Below are 19464 nucleotides of genomic sequence, written 5' to 3'. Positions count from 1 at the left end.
CTTAATAAATGGAAACTACATCATTATGTAATCTGACCGTTGTCTCATCAAAGAATCAAGAATTAATTGCCAATTAAAATCTGTACCAACTGACCCTGATTAGCCTGTGTTTTTCTAAATCCTTGTTAATTCTATTGCATATTGTAGACTCTTTTTGCACATAACTGAAGGAAGACTATTGACAATTTCCCAGTTTATTCCTGCATCTTTTTTCATGTGACATGACACATTTGCTACCCTGAAGTCCATCATTATAGATTCCCTATAGTACAGAAGGAGGCCACTGGGCACATCTAGTCTGCACCGACCCTCTGAAAGAGCACTCTACCTAGGCCCTGGGCCCACTCCCCCATCCTATCCCCGTAATCCCACCTAAACTTTGGGGACTAAGGGGCAATTTAGCATTGCCAATCCACCTAATGTGCACATCTTTGAACTGCGGGGAGAAACCGGAGCACCTGGAGGAAACCCACGCAGACATGGGGAGAATGTGAAGACTTCACACAGACAGTCACCCAAGGCTGGAATTGAACCCAGATTCCTGGCGCTGTGAGGCAGCAGTGCTGATCACTGTCACCTTGCCACCCATAAATATCATGTTTCAAAAAAATAGGAAATTTGCACTCATTCTTCACCATGTCTTCCCTGGTTTTCCTCAGTGATGTATCTACCTTAAGTGTAAGTAGTTTATTCAAGATTCTTTCCCTTATAGTTATAACCTCCACTAATTATTTTGCATCCATCTCTTGGCTAATTGCAACATCCATCTTCTGTGTGAACACTGAAACAACAAAATGATTTGGTATCGCTGCCATTTATCCACTTTCAATACAAACGTGTTGCTTCGTTCTGTGGGCCCAAACTCACTTCCCATCCTTTTAATACTAATGTGCTAACCTTCATGCCCTTTCTCTTCATCTTTTTAAATCTCTCTTTACGTGGTTTTCCTGGATATTCTTTGTTCTGGTTTCTATTTTTTTTATTGCCTGTCTTGTAAGCACTAAAGGTTTTGATTGCTTCAGATTTTAAAACATGTCGCAGTGCCTTTCAGTTCCTTGCATACAAAATGGAGTAAAAGCTCATCATTGCTTTATATTTCACTTTTTAATGGACAGCCTCCACTTGATCAAGATTACTGAAACCATTATGTGGTTCTGGCACATATGTAAAAGTGCTGTGGTGTTTAAAAATGACATGAGAGTGTTGGACACTAAATCACCAGTCCTGTGACCTCACTGTGTCTTGATGCTGAACTAATATATTTTATTTTGACTGTATGATGTTTTTCCGCAGACAATCCTTTTAGCACTCCTCATGCATGACAGGCAACATCCTGAAATGCCAAAACCAATTCTGTTATTTTTTTATGGTTGGTTAAGTAGATTTTCTTTGTGCCTGTTCCAGTTCAGCACCTGCAGTTCAGGTCAAGTTGTGTGTATGTGTAGCCCTGGTGTAAACTTAGGTCTAACATCTTATTATTGTTGGAGGAAAGTAACTCTCTCAAATTCCACTGAAATGACTATGGTGAGGCACTTTTTTCTGGCTATGGAGAATTCCACAACACACATTTGGAATTTCAATTTTTTAGAGGAGCTTTTAATGAACATAGATAGATTCATAAAAGTTAACCTGTAAATAGCAGATGATATGTAATACTTCAGTAAATTTTGCCAACTTTTAAGAGAATTATAATTACAAGAAGTAAAATGTCTGGGGCGGGATTCTCTACTAATAATGGGGCTATGTCCCCACGCCCGCAAAAAAACGCACGAATCACTCTGGAGTTACTTGGAGAAAGTTCAGGGTGATTCTCTGATTTGCAGAGGGCTAGCAGGGCCCCGGAGTGCTCCTCGCAGCTACCGATACGGAGCCCTGCACATCCGGTCGGGGGTCCGCGCATGTGCACGGCGACGGCCTGTATCGGTGTCCGGACCAACACCTAAAGCATAGGCCCTGCCCCCCCCCCAGATCGCACGTGGCCGTGGAACGGTGGCCCCCGATCGGTAGCCTGGCCGTCCTGAATGATCCTCGTCCCCCATTCCCCCCACCGGGGCGGCCGCGGACTCGCCAAGTGCCCGCCGGGTGGAACCATGAGAGAACCACGCCGGCGGGAACTCGGCCAGCTGCACTCGGTGAATCGCTGCGGGGGCCTCTCTCAATGTCCCCCAACCGGAGCCGCGTCGACTGCGCAAATGCGATTGGCGGCGAATCTCCGGGGACCGGAAAATCGCGAGAACGGCATTGGACCTGATCTCGGGTTTGACGCCCATTCTCTGTACCCGTGCTGAGCGCGATTTCGGTGCGGAGGCTCGGAGAATCCCGCCCCTGTTTTTTTTAATTGCATTCATACTGTATCTCAGAAATGTCCCAGAATCACAGAATTGTTACAGCACAGAGGGGGCCATTCTGCCCATCATCACCTCTTACGCTGCAGGAAAGGATGTCCTGAAGCGTGGAACATTGGCGAGACCATGCAGACACTGCGACAACGAATGAACGGGCATCATGCGACAATCACCAGGCAGGAATGTTCCCTTCCAGTCGGGGAACACTTCAGCAGTCAAGGGCATTCAGCCTCTGATCTCCGGGTAAGCGTTCTCCAAGGCGGTCTTCAGGACACGCGACAACGCAGAATTGCCGAGCAAAAACTTGTAGCTAGGTTCCGCACGCATGAGTGCGGCCTCAACAGGGATCTTGGATTCATGTCGCATTACATCCACCACCCACCATCTGGCCTGGACTTGCAAAATCCCACCAACTGTTCTGGCTTGAGACAATTCACACCTCTTTAACCTGTGATTATCCCTCTCCCTGGATCTGTAATGATTTGATTACCTGCAAATGCTCGCATTCCAAGCATTGTCCAGCATCTCTGACTTTGTCTATATAAATGTTTCTGGAACATACCTCGCCATTCACCTGAGGAAGGAGCTGCGCTCCGAAAGCTCGTGTTTGAAACAAACCTGTTGGACTTTAACCTGGTGTTGTAAGACTTCTTACTGTGCTCACCCCAGTCCAACGCCGGCATCTCCACATCATTATTAATATAAGCCTGGGTGCTGTTTAGGATACTATTAATTGCTCTCTCATATGCCCTGTTACCGTCAATGACTCATTTACATGTACACCTAAGTTCCTCTGCTCCTTTAAGGTTGTGCCCTTTATATTATCTCTCTATGTTCTTTCTACCAAAATGAATCACTTCACACTTCTCTGCATTGAACCTCATCTACCACTTGTCTGCGCATTCTATCAACTTGCCTATGTCTTTTTGAAGTTCCCACATCCTCCTCACAATCCACAATGCTTACAAGTTTTGTATTAGCTGCAAATTTTGAAATTGTACCCTATACACCAAGGTCTAGGGTTATTAATATATGTCAGGGAGAGCAATGATTCCCCCTCGGAAAAGCTACTGCAAGCCTTCTTCCAGACTCAAACACATCCTTTAACCACTAACCTCTGCTTCTTGTCGTTCAGGCAATTTTGTATCTATGTTGCTACAGTCTCTTTTATCCCATTAACTATGAGCGGGATTTACTGGCTGTTCATACCAGCAGGAAATTCTGGTCCCACGCTAGCGCACGGGTTTCTTAGCGGTGAGGAGTGCTGTCAACTGAAAATCCCGTTGACAATGGCGGAACCAGTAGATCCCACTGGTGGGCCATCCCCCCAGACAAAAAACGCACGGTGGGGCAGTCGGGTAAATCCTGCCCTATAACCTTGCTCACAAGTCTGTTGTGCGTCACTGTATCAAACACCTTTTGAAGTCCATGTACCACATTAACAGCATTACTGTTATCAAATCTCTGGTACTATTCAAAAAAACTACAGCAAATTTGTTAAATATGATTTTCCCTCAAATTCTAAAATCCCCAATAATTATCTTCAGATAATTACTTTCAACTACAATGCATGTTAATTTTGTAAGCAAATATAACAATCATTTTGTGTACAGCAAATGCCACAAGCAACAGTAAGATGAATGCACAGTTAACTTATTTTTCTTGTGGAAAAATGTTATCCAAGCTAATGGAGGAGCCCCCTAATCTTTGAATAATACCACAGCATTCTTAACAACCATCAGAATTGGCAAACAGGATAGAACATAGAATCTCGACAGTGCAGAAGGGGGCCAGTCTGCACCGACCCTTCGAATGAGCACTCTGCCCATTTACAAGTGTCCACCCCGTAATCCCATAACCTAACCTGCATATCCCTTGACATGAAGGAGTAATTTAGCATGGCCAATCCACCTAACCCGCACATCTTTCAATTGTGGGAGAAAACCGGAGCACCCGGATGCAGACACGGGGGAAAAACAAACTCCAAACAGTCACCCGAGGCAGGAATTGAACCCGGGTCGCTGGTGCTGTGAGGCAGCAGTTCTTGCCACCTTGCCTCCCACCTTTTTTCCAATAAAGGAGTTGTGACTTCTCTTCCTCTCCCGAGGGCCCTTACACAGTTGCATGAGCACTGGTCCGGGTAGTGAGTTAGCAGGTTATTCCATTATGAAGGGCAAATGCATCAGAGCCCGATCCTTTTTTGGAAAATAAATTTTGAGTCCCTGATTATTTTCTTTCCAATTAAGGGGCAATTTAGCATGGCCAATGCTCCTAACCTGTACTCTTTGGGTTGTGGGGGTGAGATCCACGCAAACATGGGGAGAATATGCAAACTCCACACGGACAATGACCCGGGGCTGGGATCGAACCCGGGTCCTCGGCGCCGTGAGGCAGAAGTGCTAACCACTGCTCTATTATGCCGCCCCCAAAGTGTGGGATTGGAAACTTGGAATCACCAGCCCAAGATTTTGAATAAGGCTTAGGATGACATCCAAAGGATAGCATTTCTAATGATGTAGCATTACTTCAGTATACTGCTGCACTGCAAAGTCAGTAGATTATGGGTCAGAATCCTGGAGTGAAGCTTGAAGCTACAATGATTCTGACACGCAAGTAAAAGTGCTGTCAGATGAGTCAAGCAAACACTCCAAATAGCATGAGTGTATTTATTGAGCAACTGACCCGTCTGCCTAAGGGTTTCAATGGCAATAATGGCCTGGGACATAAGGGGTGGGATTCTCCTTTGCCCGACGCCGATATCGTAATCGGCGATCTTTTGGAGAATTGATTCCGACGCTGGAATTGGGGCTGGGGCCGGTTTGACGCCGATTTGCAAGTCTCTGTCTCCTCCAAACCAGCGTCATCGTGATGAACGATGCACTGCCCTCGATGGCCCGAGTTACCGATGGCGCAGGACACGTGTCCTCACAGAAATAGTGAAACCGGCATGGCGGCTGCGGACTGTGTCCAGCGCGGCCACACTCGGCCGGGATCCGTGCCGCTGGTCAGGATCCATGCCGCTGGCCAGGGGGTCTTCAGCGACGGCTGGGGGGACTGGCGGGGGGTGGCCTGTGGGGTTGTAGTTGTGGGCCGGGTGAACACATGGCCAGCGCCATGTTGCACAGATCGTCAGCCGTGCGCCTGCGTGGCCCAGGATTTGGGTATTCTCCGGCTGTTTTCGGCGCGGGAGGTGGGAGTTTTGGTCGGCGCTGGTGCTAGCCCCTAACCGGAATCGGTGAGGGGTCTGCGTCGATTTTCTTTGCATAGAACTCCGGCGGATTCACCGTTCGAGCCGGCACTTCGCCGCAGGAACGGAGAATCCCACCGGAGGTTCATGTGTGCCAGAACTTGGGTTGGTATGGCACACTTTGGCTCTGTCAAGGGTTGGGCAGACACATTACTCCTACACTATCTTAGAGTTACCATGCAATTAGGAGCCCAACATATCTAGTCTCTTTCACTCCTGAATCCTGTCCTTGAGCATTGTGTATTCAATCGTCATTTTATTCCTTTTTGGCATCCATGGTGCATTAGTGTTCAGCTTACTCTCTGCTGCATTAGCAACTCAGGCTCACTGTCTCCCATGCTTTGTGTTTATGAGGCATCAGTTTTCTCCCTTTTACTATCTGTGTTCCTGACGCCAACTGCCCCTGGTTTTTTATACTCTACTTCATGCTCTATGATGCCAAAGCTGCTATGTTCCATTCTCTTTGATGTATCATTCCTTCTCACCACCTCTTGACTATCGATAGCCGTGGCTGGAAACTTTTGTTCTCTTTAATTTGTATGTATATTTGGCTGCACAGAACCAAGTATTATATGAGAAAGAGAGAGAGCAAGAGTGGTCTTGAAACCCGCCATCACATGGAGCAATGGAAACGAATAGTATAGATATGTTTAAAGAGGGTCCAGATAAGCATATGCAAAAGAAGGAAATAGAAGGTTAGAGTTAGGTGAGGAAAGACAGGAGGAGGCTTGAATGGAGCATAAAGTCTGGTATGGACCAATTAGGCAGAATGGCTTCTTTCTGCCCTGTGTAGCCTAGTGATCTTTATAAATTAATTTACTTTTTTTGCATCCACTGTATTTCATTAGTTGCCTCTAATACAAACAGGAAGTAAACCAAATCCCAGTGGAGCATCAGAAAGTTATGCTTCATGCACTGTTAGTATCTTTGTTGTGAATAAGTAATTAACTTTTTTACTCTGGCATGTTCAAGTAGGTTATAGGGATACCTTTTCTACTAACTGGTTTGCCTTTATTTTTTTGCATTGCAAAGACCAAGGATCATTTGGAATACATGACCTACTCATTATGTTTTAACTGCAAAACAATTTTTATTTTTGGTTGAATTTTAGTTTTTCCAAGAAAAGAATGCAATCACGTTTTAATGTGAGATATTTTATAAAAATCAAATTATTTGCCCTGCTGTTCATATTTTTAAAGATAAAATTTCTCCCCGTTTCCTTTTGAAAATGTCATTGTGGTATAATAATTAAGTTGTCATTGTGCATAGTTGTGCCTTTGCAGTGGTCTCTTTTTTGAGTTTTACTGATAGTCCAAATATAGCTAACGTCTATTACTTTCTCCAAAATTGCCTAAATTTTTAACCCTATTTTTTTTAATTGGCATTAAAAACTGACTAATTCATCATTGTATGTTATTCAAGATGTTAGTATGTTGGAATATTTTATTCTGGATAGCTGATGCATTTGAGAGTTAAAAGAAAATTTGAAATTGGTATAAAAATTATTTTAGTTACTTTGCATGGATTAATTTCAGCTGGTTCACTTAGCCCTTCAGGAAAGGGAAAATGTGACCCCTTCATGGCCTGGCCCACCAGTGACTTGAGCCCAAACGATATGATCAACTCATAGGAGTAGAGCTTACCTTATTCCCTGCACCTCCACCGAAGAATTGCCCACCTGGCTTCCCCACAGGAATATTATGCTGGGAACAGCATTAATGCTCCAGTGGGACTTCTACCTTCATCTAGAAATATCAAATTGGCCGGCAGGTCTGTAGTACTAGCAATGCCGGGACTACAGGCACTCCCAGAGAAGATTTTGATGGAGCCCAGATTTAAAGGTAAATCTGGGAGTTTGGTGAGCAGCCCCCAGCGAATGGAGATGGGGATGGGGGATGGGTCTGAAAAATTAGGGGAGGGAGCACAATCTTGAGGGGAAGCTTTTAATGGGCACAGAGGGCCACCCAAAAGAGAGTGCAACTAGTGCATTCTCCATGGCAACGCTTCTACCAATCCAGAGTCTGCTTGCCAACAAATTAGGCCTTTTTTTTCTCCTGCAGTATAAATTGTTGTTCCCTTTACAGTTTGGTATTATTGCAAATTGCCCTGATGAGTGCAAAATGAAAAGGTTTAATAGCATATGCCTTTTTAAAGCAATATTCAAGTTCTGAACTACCAAATGGCAATCGGATGTATTTCAGTTTATGCATGCCTCAGATGTTTATTATATGGGATGATTTACAAATTATGCAACATCTGCCACCTCTTCAAAAAATCTCTAAAGTTAATAAGTCATCTTTTATAGCATTAGAACCTACCCAAAACAGCATGCAAACCAAAATGTGTTCATTTAATTTGTATGCATTTCATCGTTATGTTAAGAAACAATGGACAGAATTTAATGCCCTCCCCAAGGCAACTTTGGAGATGGGGGGGGGGGGGGGGGGGGGGGGGGGTGGCGGTTAATCTGATGGGAGGGTGTTGGAGTAGGGAGGATGGGGGAGGTCCTGCCACCTTCCCGCCTCTGAACCAATTAAGTCTGGGGCAGGAAGCCATGTGGAAGGCCTTCCTTCTGGGGGGAGAGGGGGGGTTGGCGCTGGGAACTACACTCTCTATCTTCTTTGCCAACTCTCCTGCCCCCCATATAGCCACCAACCCACATCTTACCCTTGCTTACCTTTGACCTGGAAGCCTCTCTGATCCTGGGTCTCTGGTGGGTGCATTGACAACAGCTGGCCCCACTCCACAGTGACGCTGATGACAATGAGGGACTCCCAGCCTCTGGGAGAATGATGTTTACCTGACTCCATCACCACCACCCCATCCTCCTTCCACCTTTATTAAACCCAGAAATGAGTTTGAGATTTAATGTAGGAGAACTAACTCCTGCAATGGCACTGTTAGACTACTTGTATTACTCAAATGATGCCAGTAGAATTTTTTTTAAATGATTTTTTTTGGGGGATTTGGGTGTTGTCCATCCCTAATTGCCCTTGCTGTCAGAGGCATATATATGTATAAATGAGTTCACCACCTAATTGCTCCTAGTACAGCCATGTAAAAGACAGACACAATTAGCAGTATTTCACCCTTGTGTTATATAAATCAAGGTGCTTCTTCCAGATACTATTCATGGACAAGTAGAAATCCCAGTGACAACACTGAAAAACATTTACCATTAAACTAAACCTAAGACTTAAGCAGCAACTGAGAAAAGTGAATGACTCCAGGCTGCATGCTGTGTTTTCACAGTTTTATGACTTGAGCACCCTGAAGACAGCAAAAACGTACTATTTTTGTAGGTTAGACCGTCATTTATAATGTTTAATTATCACAAAAGGGTTAGGCATTGAGAAACTAATTATAGTCTCAAAATTATGAATTCTATTTTCATAGTGCTTTTTATATGTTTGTGTTTTTATTTTTAACTTTCAAATTGACTCAGTAAATAAAAGTTAATTGATGCCTTTCTGGTTTATGTTTTCATTCACTTCGAGCACAATGGCAATCAATAGGAGGAGCACTAAAAAGACTGTTTTGAATTCTGTAGAGTAATCTTTCACTCGCATACACGTCATTAAAGGGCTCTTTAAGGCAGGTTAGCTTATAATGAGTTTTTAGAAATGATTGACCTGAATTATAACTGCTTAAAATTTGTTCCAGTATTCATAATTAAATATAAACAGAAAATGCTGGACAATCTCAGCAGGTCTGACAGCATCGATGGCGAGAGAATGGAGCTAACGATTTGAGTCTGGATCACTCTTTATCGCAGTTAAATATATGGTTAAGACTGATAATTGGTACAGTGACAGTTTTCACAAAAGGTTAATGAAATCATTGAAAATCTGTTGGAAAAAATGAGTGCGAGGGTGAAAATGAATCACATGCAAAGTTGGAAAGGATTTTGACTCCATAATAGAGTTGGGTAGAACATTGAGAAAGCTAGTCACCATAATTGAGACTCTGTAGACTTGTCTCAATAATGTAAATTTCTCTAAAACTAGAAATTCACAGGAATTCGAGTTTGGTTTAGGCTTGGCGACATCTCTGAGGTTCTACCATAATTAAAATTTACATCAGTATGAAACATGTTCCTGACGTGAGCCAGCTTACTGTCATTTAGAATTTCTGCAAAAGACCACACAGTTCAGATTGCAACTGATTTCAGAGTTGGCTACTTGTGCCAGAATATGAGAAACTATTCAGAATGTGAAACACTAGAATAATTTATAGACTTTCTTTAGATTGATATGAAATTTAAAGGAAGCACCTGTAACAAATTCAGTCCTATTACATACCTTCTCAAGTTCAGTGAAGCCAGTCACTCCCTTAAATGATCTAAGCATCTTATTCAGTGAGTGTTGACTCACACTGTCCTATACCTACTCATACAATAGCATAACTCGAGAATGTAACAATAATCCCCTTTTGTGATCTGGATATTTGTGTCTTTCGCACACATATCTCTTCAATCTCGCTGAAGGCAGATTTGGGCTAAAGTAGGTGAGGCAATGCTTTGTTTGAATTGTAAAGTTGTTTTATTTCACAGTTATGATGAATCTACAGGACAGCAGTTTTTTGTTTAATTTAAAGTATCCAATTATTTTTTTCCCAATTAAGGGGCAATTTAGTGTGGCCAATCCACCTACTCTGCACATCCTTTTGGGTTGTGGGGGTGAGACCCACGCATACACAGGGGGAATGTGCAACCTCCACACGGACAGTGACCCAGGGCTGGAATCGAACCTGGGACCTTGCTGCCGTGAGGCAGAAATGCTAACCATTGCACCACCGTGCTGCCCCTTACAAGACAGCAGTTCTAATCAGATTCACTTAGATAGATAATTGATTTATTGAAAAATCATCATGGTGGCCTGTGCCGAATTGTCGTGATGATATAAATAAAACAAATAATCATCATTCACAATGTAGATATCCATACGGTCATCAAAATAAAAAGAAAGTATTGAATAATAAATGGATTGCACAATTATGAACTTTTCATTTTACAAGTAATAGCAATATGTTGCAAAATGCAGGCATATGTTGTCAGATATAACTTGCATAATAATATACAAATCACTACTTTCCCACGTTGGTGAAGTATCCCATTTAACCTAAACAATATAATCCCTCGGTGCCCTGCCCGACTGCCCAGGGTGGAGCCAACATCCCTGCAGTCCAATGTCCTGCTGCCAGAAGCCCAACTATATCTCCACTATGTAACAAAGCTTGTCCTTTTTTCAGATTGACAGATATTGAAATTTTTTCCTACACAAAAGCCAGAGATATCTTTTGAAATACCCAGGCCTCCTCATGTATCACTTATTGTTTGATTTCTGGGAGAAGCAACAGCCGATTAGCATGTTAACCACATTTCATCTCAGTGTCTCATGAGAATACATTGCTTTTGAATCTCTCAGCACAACGCTTCATCTAAATAGAAATGTTTTGTGTGCAACAAATGGTCAAAAGGTGAGAAATGTGATATGCATTTAAAAAGAAAAATTGCCAATATTACCAAAAATGCTTGCTGCTGTAACCTTCTGACTAGTTGATGGATACAAAGTTTGGACAAATTGAACAAAAATACAGGAAATTGTTAGCACTTTAGAGAGACCCAGACGTCAGAAAATTGATGATATTTCTTCCAGTTCTTCCTCTTTCTCTTCCTCCTCTTTCCGTTCTTCTCCTTCTACTCTTCTTTCTCCTCTCTTCATTTCCCCCATTTTACATGGAGTCATCACCAAGCTGGTTCATCATTCTTCTCCATCTTTTCATGTCAGTCATCTATTCTACCTCTGGCAGTCCCAGCTCCATCACATGCCACACCACATTTCCTGTGTTCTCACTCTCTCTCTCTCTTCCTCCTCCTCCTCCTCCTCCTCCTACCCCCCCCCCCCCCCCCCCCCCCCCCCCCCCACCCACCGGTCCCCCCACCGGCAACAGATAACCATACCATTTCAATGTCTTCTCAGCTACTTTCATCGATACTCCCAGAATCTTCACTGACACCTTAATGTTAATCCAATCCTATTGTCAAAATTTAAATATTTATGCACTACGCCTAGCCAAAAGCATATTCAAAGAGATAGGATTTAAAGAGCGGACAAAAAGAGGAGAGATGTAGAGAGGCCGAAAGGTGTAAGACCATAAGACATAGGAACAGAATTAGGCCACTTGGCCCATTGAGTCTGCTCCGCCATTCAATCATGGCTGATGTTTTCTCATCCCCATTCTCTTGCCTTCTCCCCATAACCCCTGATCCCCTTATTAATGAAGAACCTATCTATCTCTGTCTTAAAGACACTCAGTGAATTGGCCTCCACAGCCTTCTGCGGCAAAGAGTTCCACAGATGCACCACCATCTGGCTGAAGAAATTCCTCCTCATCTCTGTTTTCAAGGATCGTCCCTGTAGTCTGAGATTGTGTCCCTCTGGTTCTCATTTTTCCTACAAGTGGAAACATCCTCTCCACGTCCACTCTATCCAGGCCTCGCAGTATCTTGTAAGTTTCAATAAGATCCCCTCTCATCCTTCTAAACTCCCAACGAGTACAGACCCAGAGTCCTCAAACGTTTCTCAGACGACAAGTTCTTCATTCCAGGAATCATTCTTGTGAATCTCCTCTGGACCCTTTCCAAGGTCAGCACATCCTTCCTTAGCTACGGGGCCCAAAACTGCTCACAATACTCCAAATAGAGTCTGACCAGAGCCTTATATAGCCTCAGAAGTACATCCCTGGTTTTGTATTCTAGCCTCTTGACATGAATGCTAACATTGCATTTGCCTTCTTAACTGCCGACTGAACCTGCACATTAACCTTAAGAGAATCATGAACAAGGACTCCCAAGTCCCTTTGTGCTTCTGATTTCCTAAGCATTTCCCCATTTAGAAAATAGTATATGTCTAAAGGCCTCCTTCCAAAGTGCATAACCTCATATTTTTCCACATTGTATTTCATTTGCCACTTCATTGCCCACTCTCCAAACTTATCCAATCCTTCTGCAGCCCCCTTGCTACCTCAATACTACCTGTCCCTCTACAGATCTTTGTTTCATCTGCAAACTTAGCAAGTGCCTTCAGTTCCTTCTTCTAGATCATTGTGAAAAGTTGTTGTCCCAGCACTGACCCCTGAGGCACACCACTAGTCACCGGCTGCCATGCTGAAAAACACCCCTTTATCCCCACTCTCTGCCTTCTGCCGGTCAGCCAATCCTCTATCCATACCAGGATCTTACCCTTAACACCATGGGCTTTTAACTTATTTAACCGTCTCCTATGCGGCACCTTGTCAAAGGCCTTCTGGAAATCTAAATAAATGACGTCCACTGGGTCTCCTTTGTCTAACTTCCTTGTTACCTCCTCAAAGAACTCTAACAGATTTGTCAGACACGACCTCCCTTTGATAAACCCGTACTGACTCAGTCCTATTTTCCCATGCACTTCCAAGTGCTTTGCGATCTCATCTTTAATCAAAATTTAGCAATGACCGAAGTCAGGCTAACCGGCCTATAATGTCCCGTCTTCTGCCTCCCTCCCTTCTTAAACAGTGGTGTTCCATTAGCTACCTTCTAGTCCCCTGGAACCCTTCCTGCCTCCATTGACTCCTGAAAGATCATCGCTAATGCCTCCACAATTTCCTCAGCTATCTCTTTTAGGACCCTGGGGTATAGTCCACCCGGTCCAGGTGACTTATCCACCTTTAGACCTTTCAGTTTCCCCAGAATCTTTTCCTTAGTAATGGTCACTGCACTCACCTCTGCCCCCTGGTTCTCCTGGAGTTCTGGCATCCCACTGGTGTCATCCACTGTGAAGACTGATGCAAAGTAACTATTCAGTTCTTCTGCCATTTCTTTGTTTCCTATTATTACATCTCCAGCCACATTTTCCAGTGGTCCAATGTCTATTTTTGCCTCTCTCTTACCTTTTATATATTGTAAAAAATCTTTTCCTATCTTCCTTTATATTACTAGCTAACTTGCACTCATACTTTATCTTCTCTCCCCTTATTGCTTTTTTAGTTGTCCTCTGCTCGTTTTTAAAGGCTTCCCAATCCTCAGGCTTCCCACTAATCCTCACCACTTTGTATGCTTTTTCTTTAGCCATTATGCTGTCCTTGTCCCTCGACAGCCATGGATGCCTTGTCCTCCCCTTAGCATGTTTCCTCCTTCTTGGGATGAATTTCTGTTGTTCCTCCCTAATAACCCCCAAGAACCCCTGCCATTGATGTTCCAATGTCTTCCCTGCTGGGCTCCTTTTCCAATCAACTCTGGCCAGCTCCTCCCTCATGTCTTTGTTGTTACCCTTATTTAATTGAAATACCGTTACATCTGATTGCAGCTGCTCCCTCTCAAACTGCAGGCTAAATTCTATCATATTGTGGTCACTGCTCCCTAAGGGTTCCTTCACCTTAAGTTCCCTAATCAAGTCTGCCTCATTACACATCACCAAATACAGAATTGTCTGTTGCCTAGTAGGCTCTGTCACAAGCTGCTCCAAAAAAACATCTCTCAGACATTCCATAAGTTCCATTTCTTGGGATCCACTATCAACCTGATTTTCCCAATCCGCCTGCATATTGAAGTCCCCCATGGTTATTGTAATATTGCCTTTTTACATGCTTTTTCTATCTCCTGATTTATTTTCTGCCCCACATCCTGTCTACTGCTAGGGGGCCTGTACATAAGTCCCATCAGGGTCTTTTTACCTTTGCGATTCCTCAACTCTACCCACAGAGATTCTCTGTCTTCTGATCCTATATCGCTCTTTGCTATCGATTAACTTCATTCCTTACTAACAATGCAACCCCGCCCCCTTTGCCGATCAGCCTGTCCTTTTGATAGGACATGTATCCTTGGATATTTAGATCCCAGCCCTGATCTCCTTGCAGCCACGTCTCTGTGATGCCCACAACATCGTACCGGCCAATTTCAATGTGCGCAACAAGCTCATTTACCTTGTTCCGTATACTGCGTGCATTTAGGTTCAACACCCTCTATCCTGTGTTGGCCACCTCCCTTTTCACACTCTCCTCAATCACTGTACCTTGGACTGTGGCCCTTTTTTGATTTTTGACTATGGCTTCGCTGCCTTACACTTTGTGGTAATCACCACTGTTGTATATATTAGGAGATGTGTGGTAAGACCCTGTACTACAGGTACGGGGGTAGTCCCTGCCTGCTGGCTCCATCCAATAGGCGGAGTATAAATATGTGTGCTCCTTGTACAGCAACCATTTCGCCAGCTGCTGTTTGAGGCCACATATCTTAGAGTAATAAAGCCTCAGTTGTATTCAACTCTCGTCTTTGTGCAATTGATCGTGCATCACACTTTCCCCCTTACTGCTTTTTGTTTCTGGCCCCGTTTTACTTCCCTCCGACTTCCTGTGTCGGTTGCCATCCCCCTGACATATTAGTTTAAACCCTTCCCAATAGCTCATCCCATTTTTTGGGAAGGGTCCCCCCACAGAATGTCCTGCAGCCACTCCGAGACATCCTTGCCCTTGCATCAGGGAGGCAACATACCATCCTGGAGTCTCGATTGCGTCCGCAGAACTGCCTGTCTATTCCCCTTACGATTGAGTCCCCTATCACTATAGCCCTGGCATTCTTCTTCCTGCCCTGCTGTGCAGCAGAGCCAGCCACGGTGCCATGAACCTGGCTGCTGCCTTCCCCTGGTGAACCAACTCCCTCAACAGTATCCAAAGCGGTACACCTGTTTTGCAGGGAGATGACCGCAGGGGACACCTGCACTGCCTTCCTACTCTTGCTCTGTCTTTTGGTCACCCATTTTCTATCTCCCTCAGTAACTTTCACCTGCGGTGTGACCAACTCGCTAAACGTGCTATCCACGACTTCCTCCGCATCTTGGATGCTCGAACGTGAGTCCATCCGCAGCTCCAGAACCGTAAAGCGGGCTACAGAAGCTGCAGCTGGACACACTTCTTGCACGTGAAGCAGCCAAGGTCAGTGGACGTGTCCCTGAGCTCCCACATCGCACGCGAGGAGCATGACATGCGTCTGCGATCTCCTGCCATGTCTTAAACCTTAGGTTAACTTATACAACTACAATTCCAAAAAATGAAAGAAAAATAAATAAATAAATAGACAAATGAGAAGAAAAACTACTTACCAGTCACTTACCAGGGATAAAAAGCACATCCTCCCCAACCAGCTTTGAATTCCCAAACTCACTCTTCGCTGTGCCTCACTCTGGCTGTGTCTTCTCTGGCTCACTGGGAGAACTCGCAGGGAGTGATTTAAAGTTGCTCTCTTTAAATTCACCTGTAGAGAAGGATTTCCTAGTTTCAAATCTTGACAGCTAAAACACAGCCAGCAGTAGTAGAGTGAAGAAAGGATCCAGGGACCATAATTGAAGGAGTGCAGAGATCTCAAGCTGGAGGACATTGTGGAGATAGGGAGAGATACGATCATGGAGGGAGTTGAAAACAAGGCTGAGAATGTTAACATTGTACTGTTGCCAGTCCAGAAGCCAGTGTACGCAGCAAGCACAATGAATGGGACTTGCAAATTGGGATATGAACAGCAGAGAATTTTGGATGAGTTTAGGTTTGCCTGTGTATATTGAATTTAATGGGTAGCTCTTTCAACAGAGAGGCAACTTGTGTCCATATGCATGATATAAAATAAGTATGCAACAGGGGACATATTGGATACAATAAATGTTCAATTTGTGGCCTAAAATATAAACCACAAGTAATTTGAGATTGGTAAGTAAACCAATAGTTTAATGTTTGCATTTGTAATCCCTCTTCCAGCATAATCCTCCATTTAGTTTATATTTTGCATCTTCAATTGCCATAATTATTTTGACCATTGACTGGATTAAAATGTAGTTTGTAGATTTCCTCTTATGTTCAAATGGCTAAAGGTGTAAAAATGGGTGAGGCATAAAAACCAGAATGTTCAAGGATTTTGTTTGTGCCAAGCGCAAACTCTACTACCTCTACGTTATCAAGGGTGTGTAATAATGATGAAGAGTGAAGGTGCGAAACCTTCCCACTCACACTAAATCAATTTTAACTGGTAACAACATCCACTTAGTTTGAGAGTGGTATTTAACGCAGGCAACAGGAACAGGGGTCTCGCCCACCAGGTTTCCGCTGTGTTGCCTCCTTTGGGGAGGACCTGATGCTATTAAGTACCTCGCAATGGTGGGCCTTCCTTTGGATCAAGGACTCTGGGAGAGGGAACCCACCCCCGCCCAGCCCCCGTACTGCTGGTTAATCAGAGGCCAGCAGCAGTCCATTGCAGGCAGTGCCAGCGGGAGCAGTGGTAATAATTGCCCACTTAAAGACTTCAAATGGCAACAGGGTAGGAAGGCCATGAACCTCCCCACCCCGCCCAAAAAAAAATAATTGGAGCAGAGGTGGAAGGGCATACCCACCTGGCATTCTCCTGCCCAATTAAATACCCCCACCTAGGAGGAGGGCATTTACTTCCACCCCTAGATTCGCAAGATAGTTACAGATTAGGTAATTTGTCCTTTGAAAAGACCCTTTAGCCCACTCATCCCCACCAACACCCAAACATGCACACTGCACCATTCAAAAATTCCCGGAGTTTCTGTTTTATTCTGGATTCACTCTTCCATCTGAACTACATCTTTCATTCGTTCTTTCCAAATTTAAGATCTGCCTGGAAGAAGCTATATGCTGGTGACAAAGCCTTTTCTTTGTCTGCAAATAACTGGCATTTTGTAACAAATCAGTTTTTCACATACTTTGAGCGCTAACAATGTAAAACATTTTAAATAGAACTGCACAGTTCAAATTGGTTAAAATACTAAATCAACACTGAGGCAAGAATGTTTTGCATTCCATTGAATGCTCCCTTCTAATTTTTTATGATGTGTGACAGCATCTGACTTTTTTTAATTTACCTTCCTCCATATGGGGGAAATGCTAGTCCCCACCGGCTATCTCCCATGACAACTTGGTCAAGCTTGGAAACGCCCTCCTTCTGGCATCCCAGTAAATGCTTTGTTTTATCTACAGTTACAAGTACAAGACCAGCTGGCAACAGCTAGCTATTGTTTAATTGTTAATTGTCTCAAAATTGACAAAAGCTGCAAGGTGAAATAAAGTGATCATTGTTAACAAACGCAAGGTGAATTATTCTCATGTCTAAATATGGTTGTTGGCTCCCGCTCAACACAGGTACCATTATCCAACTCCCAAACTATTTTACGTCCAGCTGCTTGTGGGGAATACAGAATTTATTGGAGAAGGACGGACCCGTCAAGCTGCTAGACATAATGCTGCTATGAAAGCACTTCTAACTCTTCGCGATGAGCCTATTCCAGAAAAGGCACTTCAGGTAAATACTTTGGAACTGAATCTCTATATTAGCTGCATTCGTTTCATAAGCCATTCTGCCTTAAGAGTGTTGGAGATTTAACAGCAATATGTTTCCCCCCATATTTCTCAAGTTTTCTACTCTAGGTGTTGGTTCTCACTGGGGTAAAATACAATCAATTTGGGAAGCAGTCTGATACATCAGTGAAGTGGTGGCCATCTTTTGTATGTCTAGACAATAACTTCCAGCAGTCTTTTCACAGTTGAGCCTACGTCTGTTCTTGACAGAGATCAGGAACAGAAAACCCGGCAATCCTTTTGCCATCTGTTGCCCAAGGTGCAGAAACCCATTGTTAGAGTCCAACTGCAGGAGAGTGGAGGGACCAGAAAAACAGTATGAGAAACAGCAAGAGTTCTGACAGCCAAGTGGGTTATAAAAACAGTGTGAGAAACAGAAAGAGTTTTGAGAGCAGAGGGGCCAGAAAATATAATATAAAAATAATATAAAATAAGAAGGTAACACAAGAATCTCACGTCCATCTGCTCGTCGGGGATCCCGAGGTCGGTGGCGGCTGTGATATTCGGCTCCTGGTACCTGTTGGACTCGGGTCCGAGGCGAAGTCCAACGAATGAGCAAAAAAAGCCTGATCTTTATACAGTGAAGTAAATAAGTCTTAATAGATAAGATAAGCAATTGGGAAAGTCAGCAAGGTACATGAGAACACCTGAGTCTGGACATCTGGTGCCTCATGTTCCAGTAAACATCATGGCCCTGGAAAGCTGCCAACAATCCTTACAATGAGCAGAATTAACCCATCCCTTACATATAGCGCTTACAAGCGGTGAGGCTGTAAAAACAGCCGAGAAACAGCGAGTGTCCTGACAGCAGGGGGGTTAAATAAACAGCGTGAGAAATGGCGTGAGTTCTGACAGCAGAGGGTCTGTAAAAACAGCGAGAGTTCTGACGGCAGAGGGGTTATAAAAACAGCATGTGAAATGGCGAGAGTTCTGACCGTCAGAGTTAGAGAGTCAGAGCCGAGTTAAGAAATAGAAAACGTGCTGTTACTTTAAATTCAACTCAGATTGATTAGCGAATGAATATTGATGCTTAGTGACTGAGTCTCAACAACTGGAAGTTAAAAACGCTAAAAATATTAAGTGCTAATAATAAGGAACAAATCAGTAGCCGGTGGGTATTATCTTCTACCTTTTAATTTTAAGTAAGATTTATTACCACAAGTATAGTGTGTTAAGCATTAGTAGGATTTATCTCAATACTAGTAAGATGAAGTAGTATGAGCAAAGCTTTTTAGCAGCAGCATGGTTAACTAATAAAGAAAGTAATGGCAGGGTTGCTCCAATCTTGAAAATGCACATCATGCGCAATGTGGGAAATCCAGGACACTTCCCATGTCCTGGACAACAATTTGTGCAGGTAGTGTTGCCAGTTGCAACAGCCTGAACTCTGGGTTTCAGGAGTTGAACAGCAGCTGATGTTGCTGTGTTGCATCCATGAGCTACATGTATAGCATGTTTATATAAGTGACCATC

At 43.7% G+C, this 19464-nt stretch overlaps 1 protein-coding gene across 9 annotated transcripts in view; it reads left to right on the top strand.

Annotated features, from left to right (window-relative positions):
- The window catches only part of stau2 (staufen double-stranded RNA binding protein 2), a 459368-nt gene that overhangs the window by 141233 nt on the left and 298671 nt on the right, over positions 1-19464 (top strand). For all 9 annotated transcript variants that reach the window (XM_038809615.1, XM_038809614.1, XM_038809617.1 and 6 more), the window contains one exon: positions 17776-17935. In XM_038809615.1, the coding sequence (XP_038665543.1) occupies positions 17776-17935 (160 nt within the window). The remainder of the gene's footprint in view (positions 1-17775; positions 17936-19464) is intronic.

The sequence above is a fragment of the Scyliorhinus canicula genome, chromosome 10 (genome assembly GCF_902713615.1).
Source record: "Scyliorhinus canicula chromosome 10, sScyCan1.1, whole genome shotgun sequence".
NCBI lineage: Eukaryota > Metazoa > Chordata > Chondrichthyes > Carcharhiniformes > Scyliorhinidae > Scyliorhinus > Scyliorhinus canicula.
The sequence above is the reverse complement of the archived record's forward strand: the minus strand, read 5'-3'. Positions and strand labels throughout refer to the sequence as shown.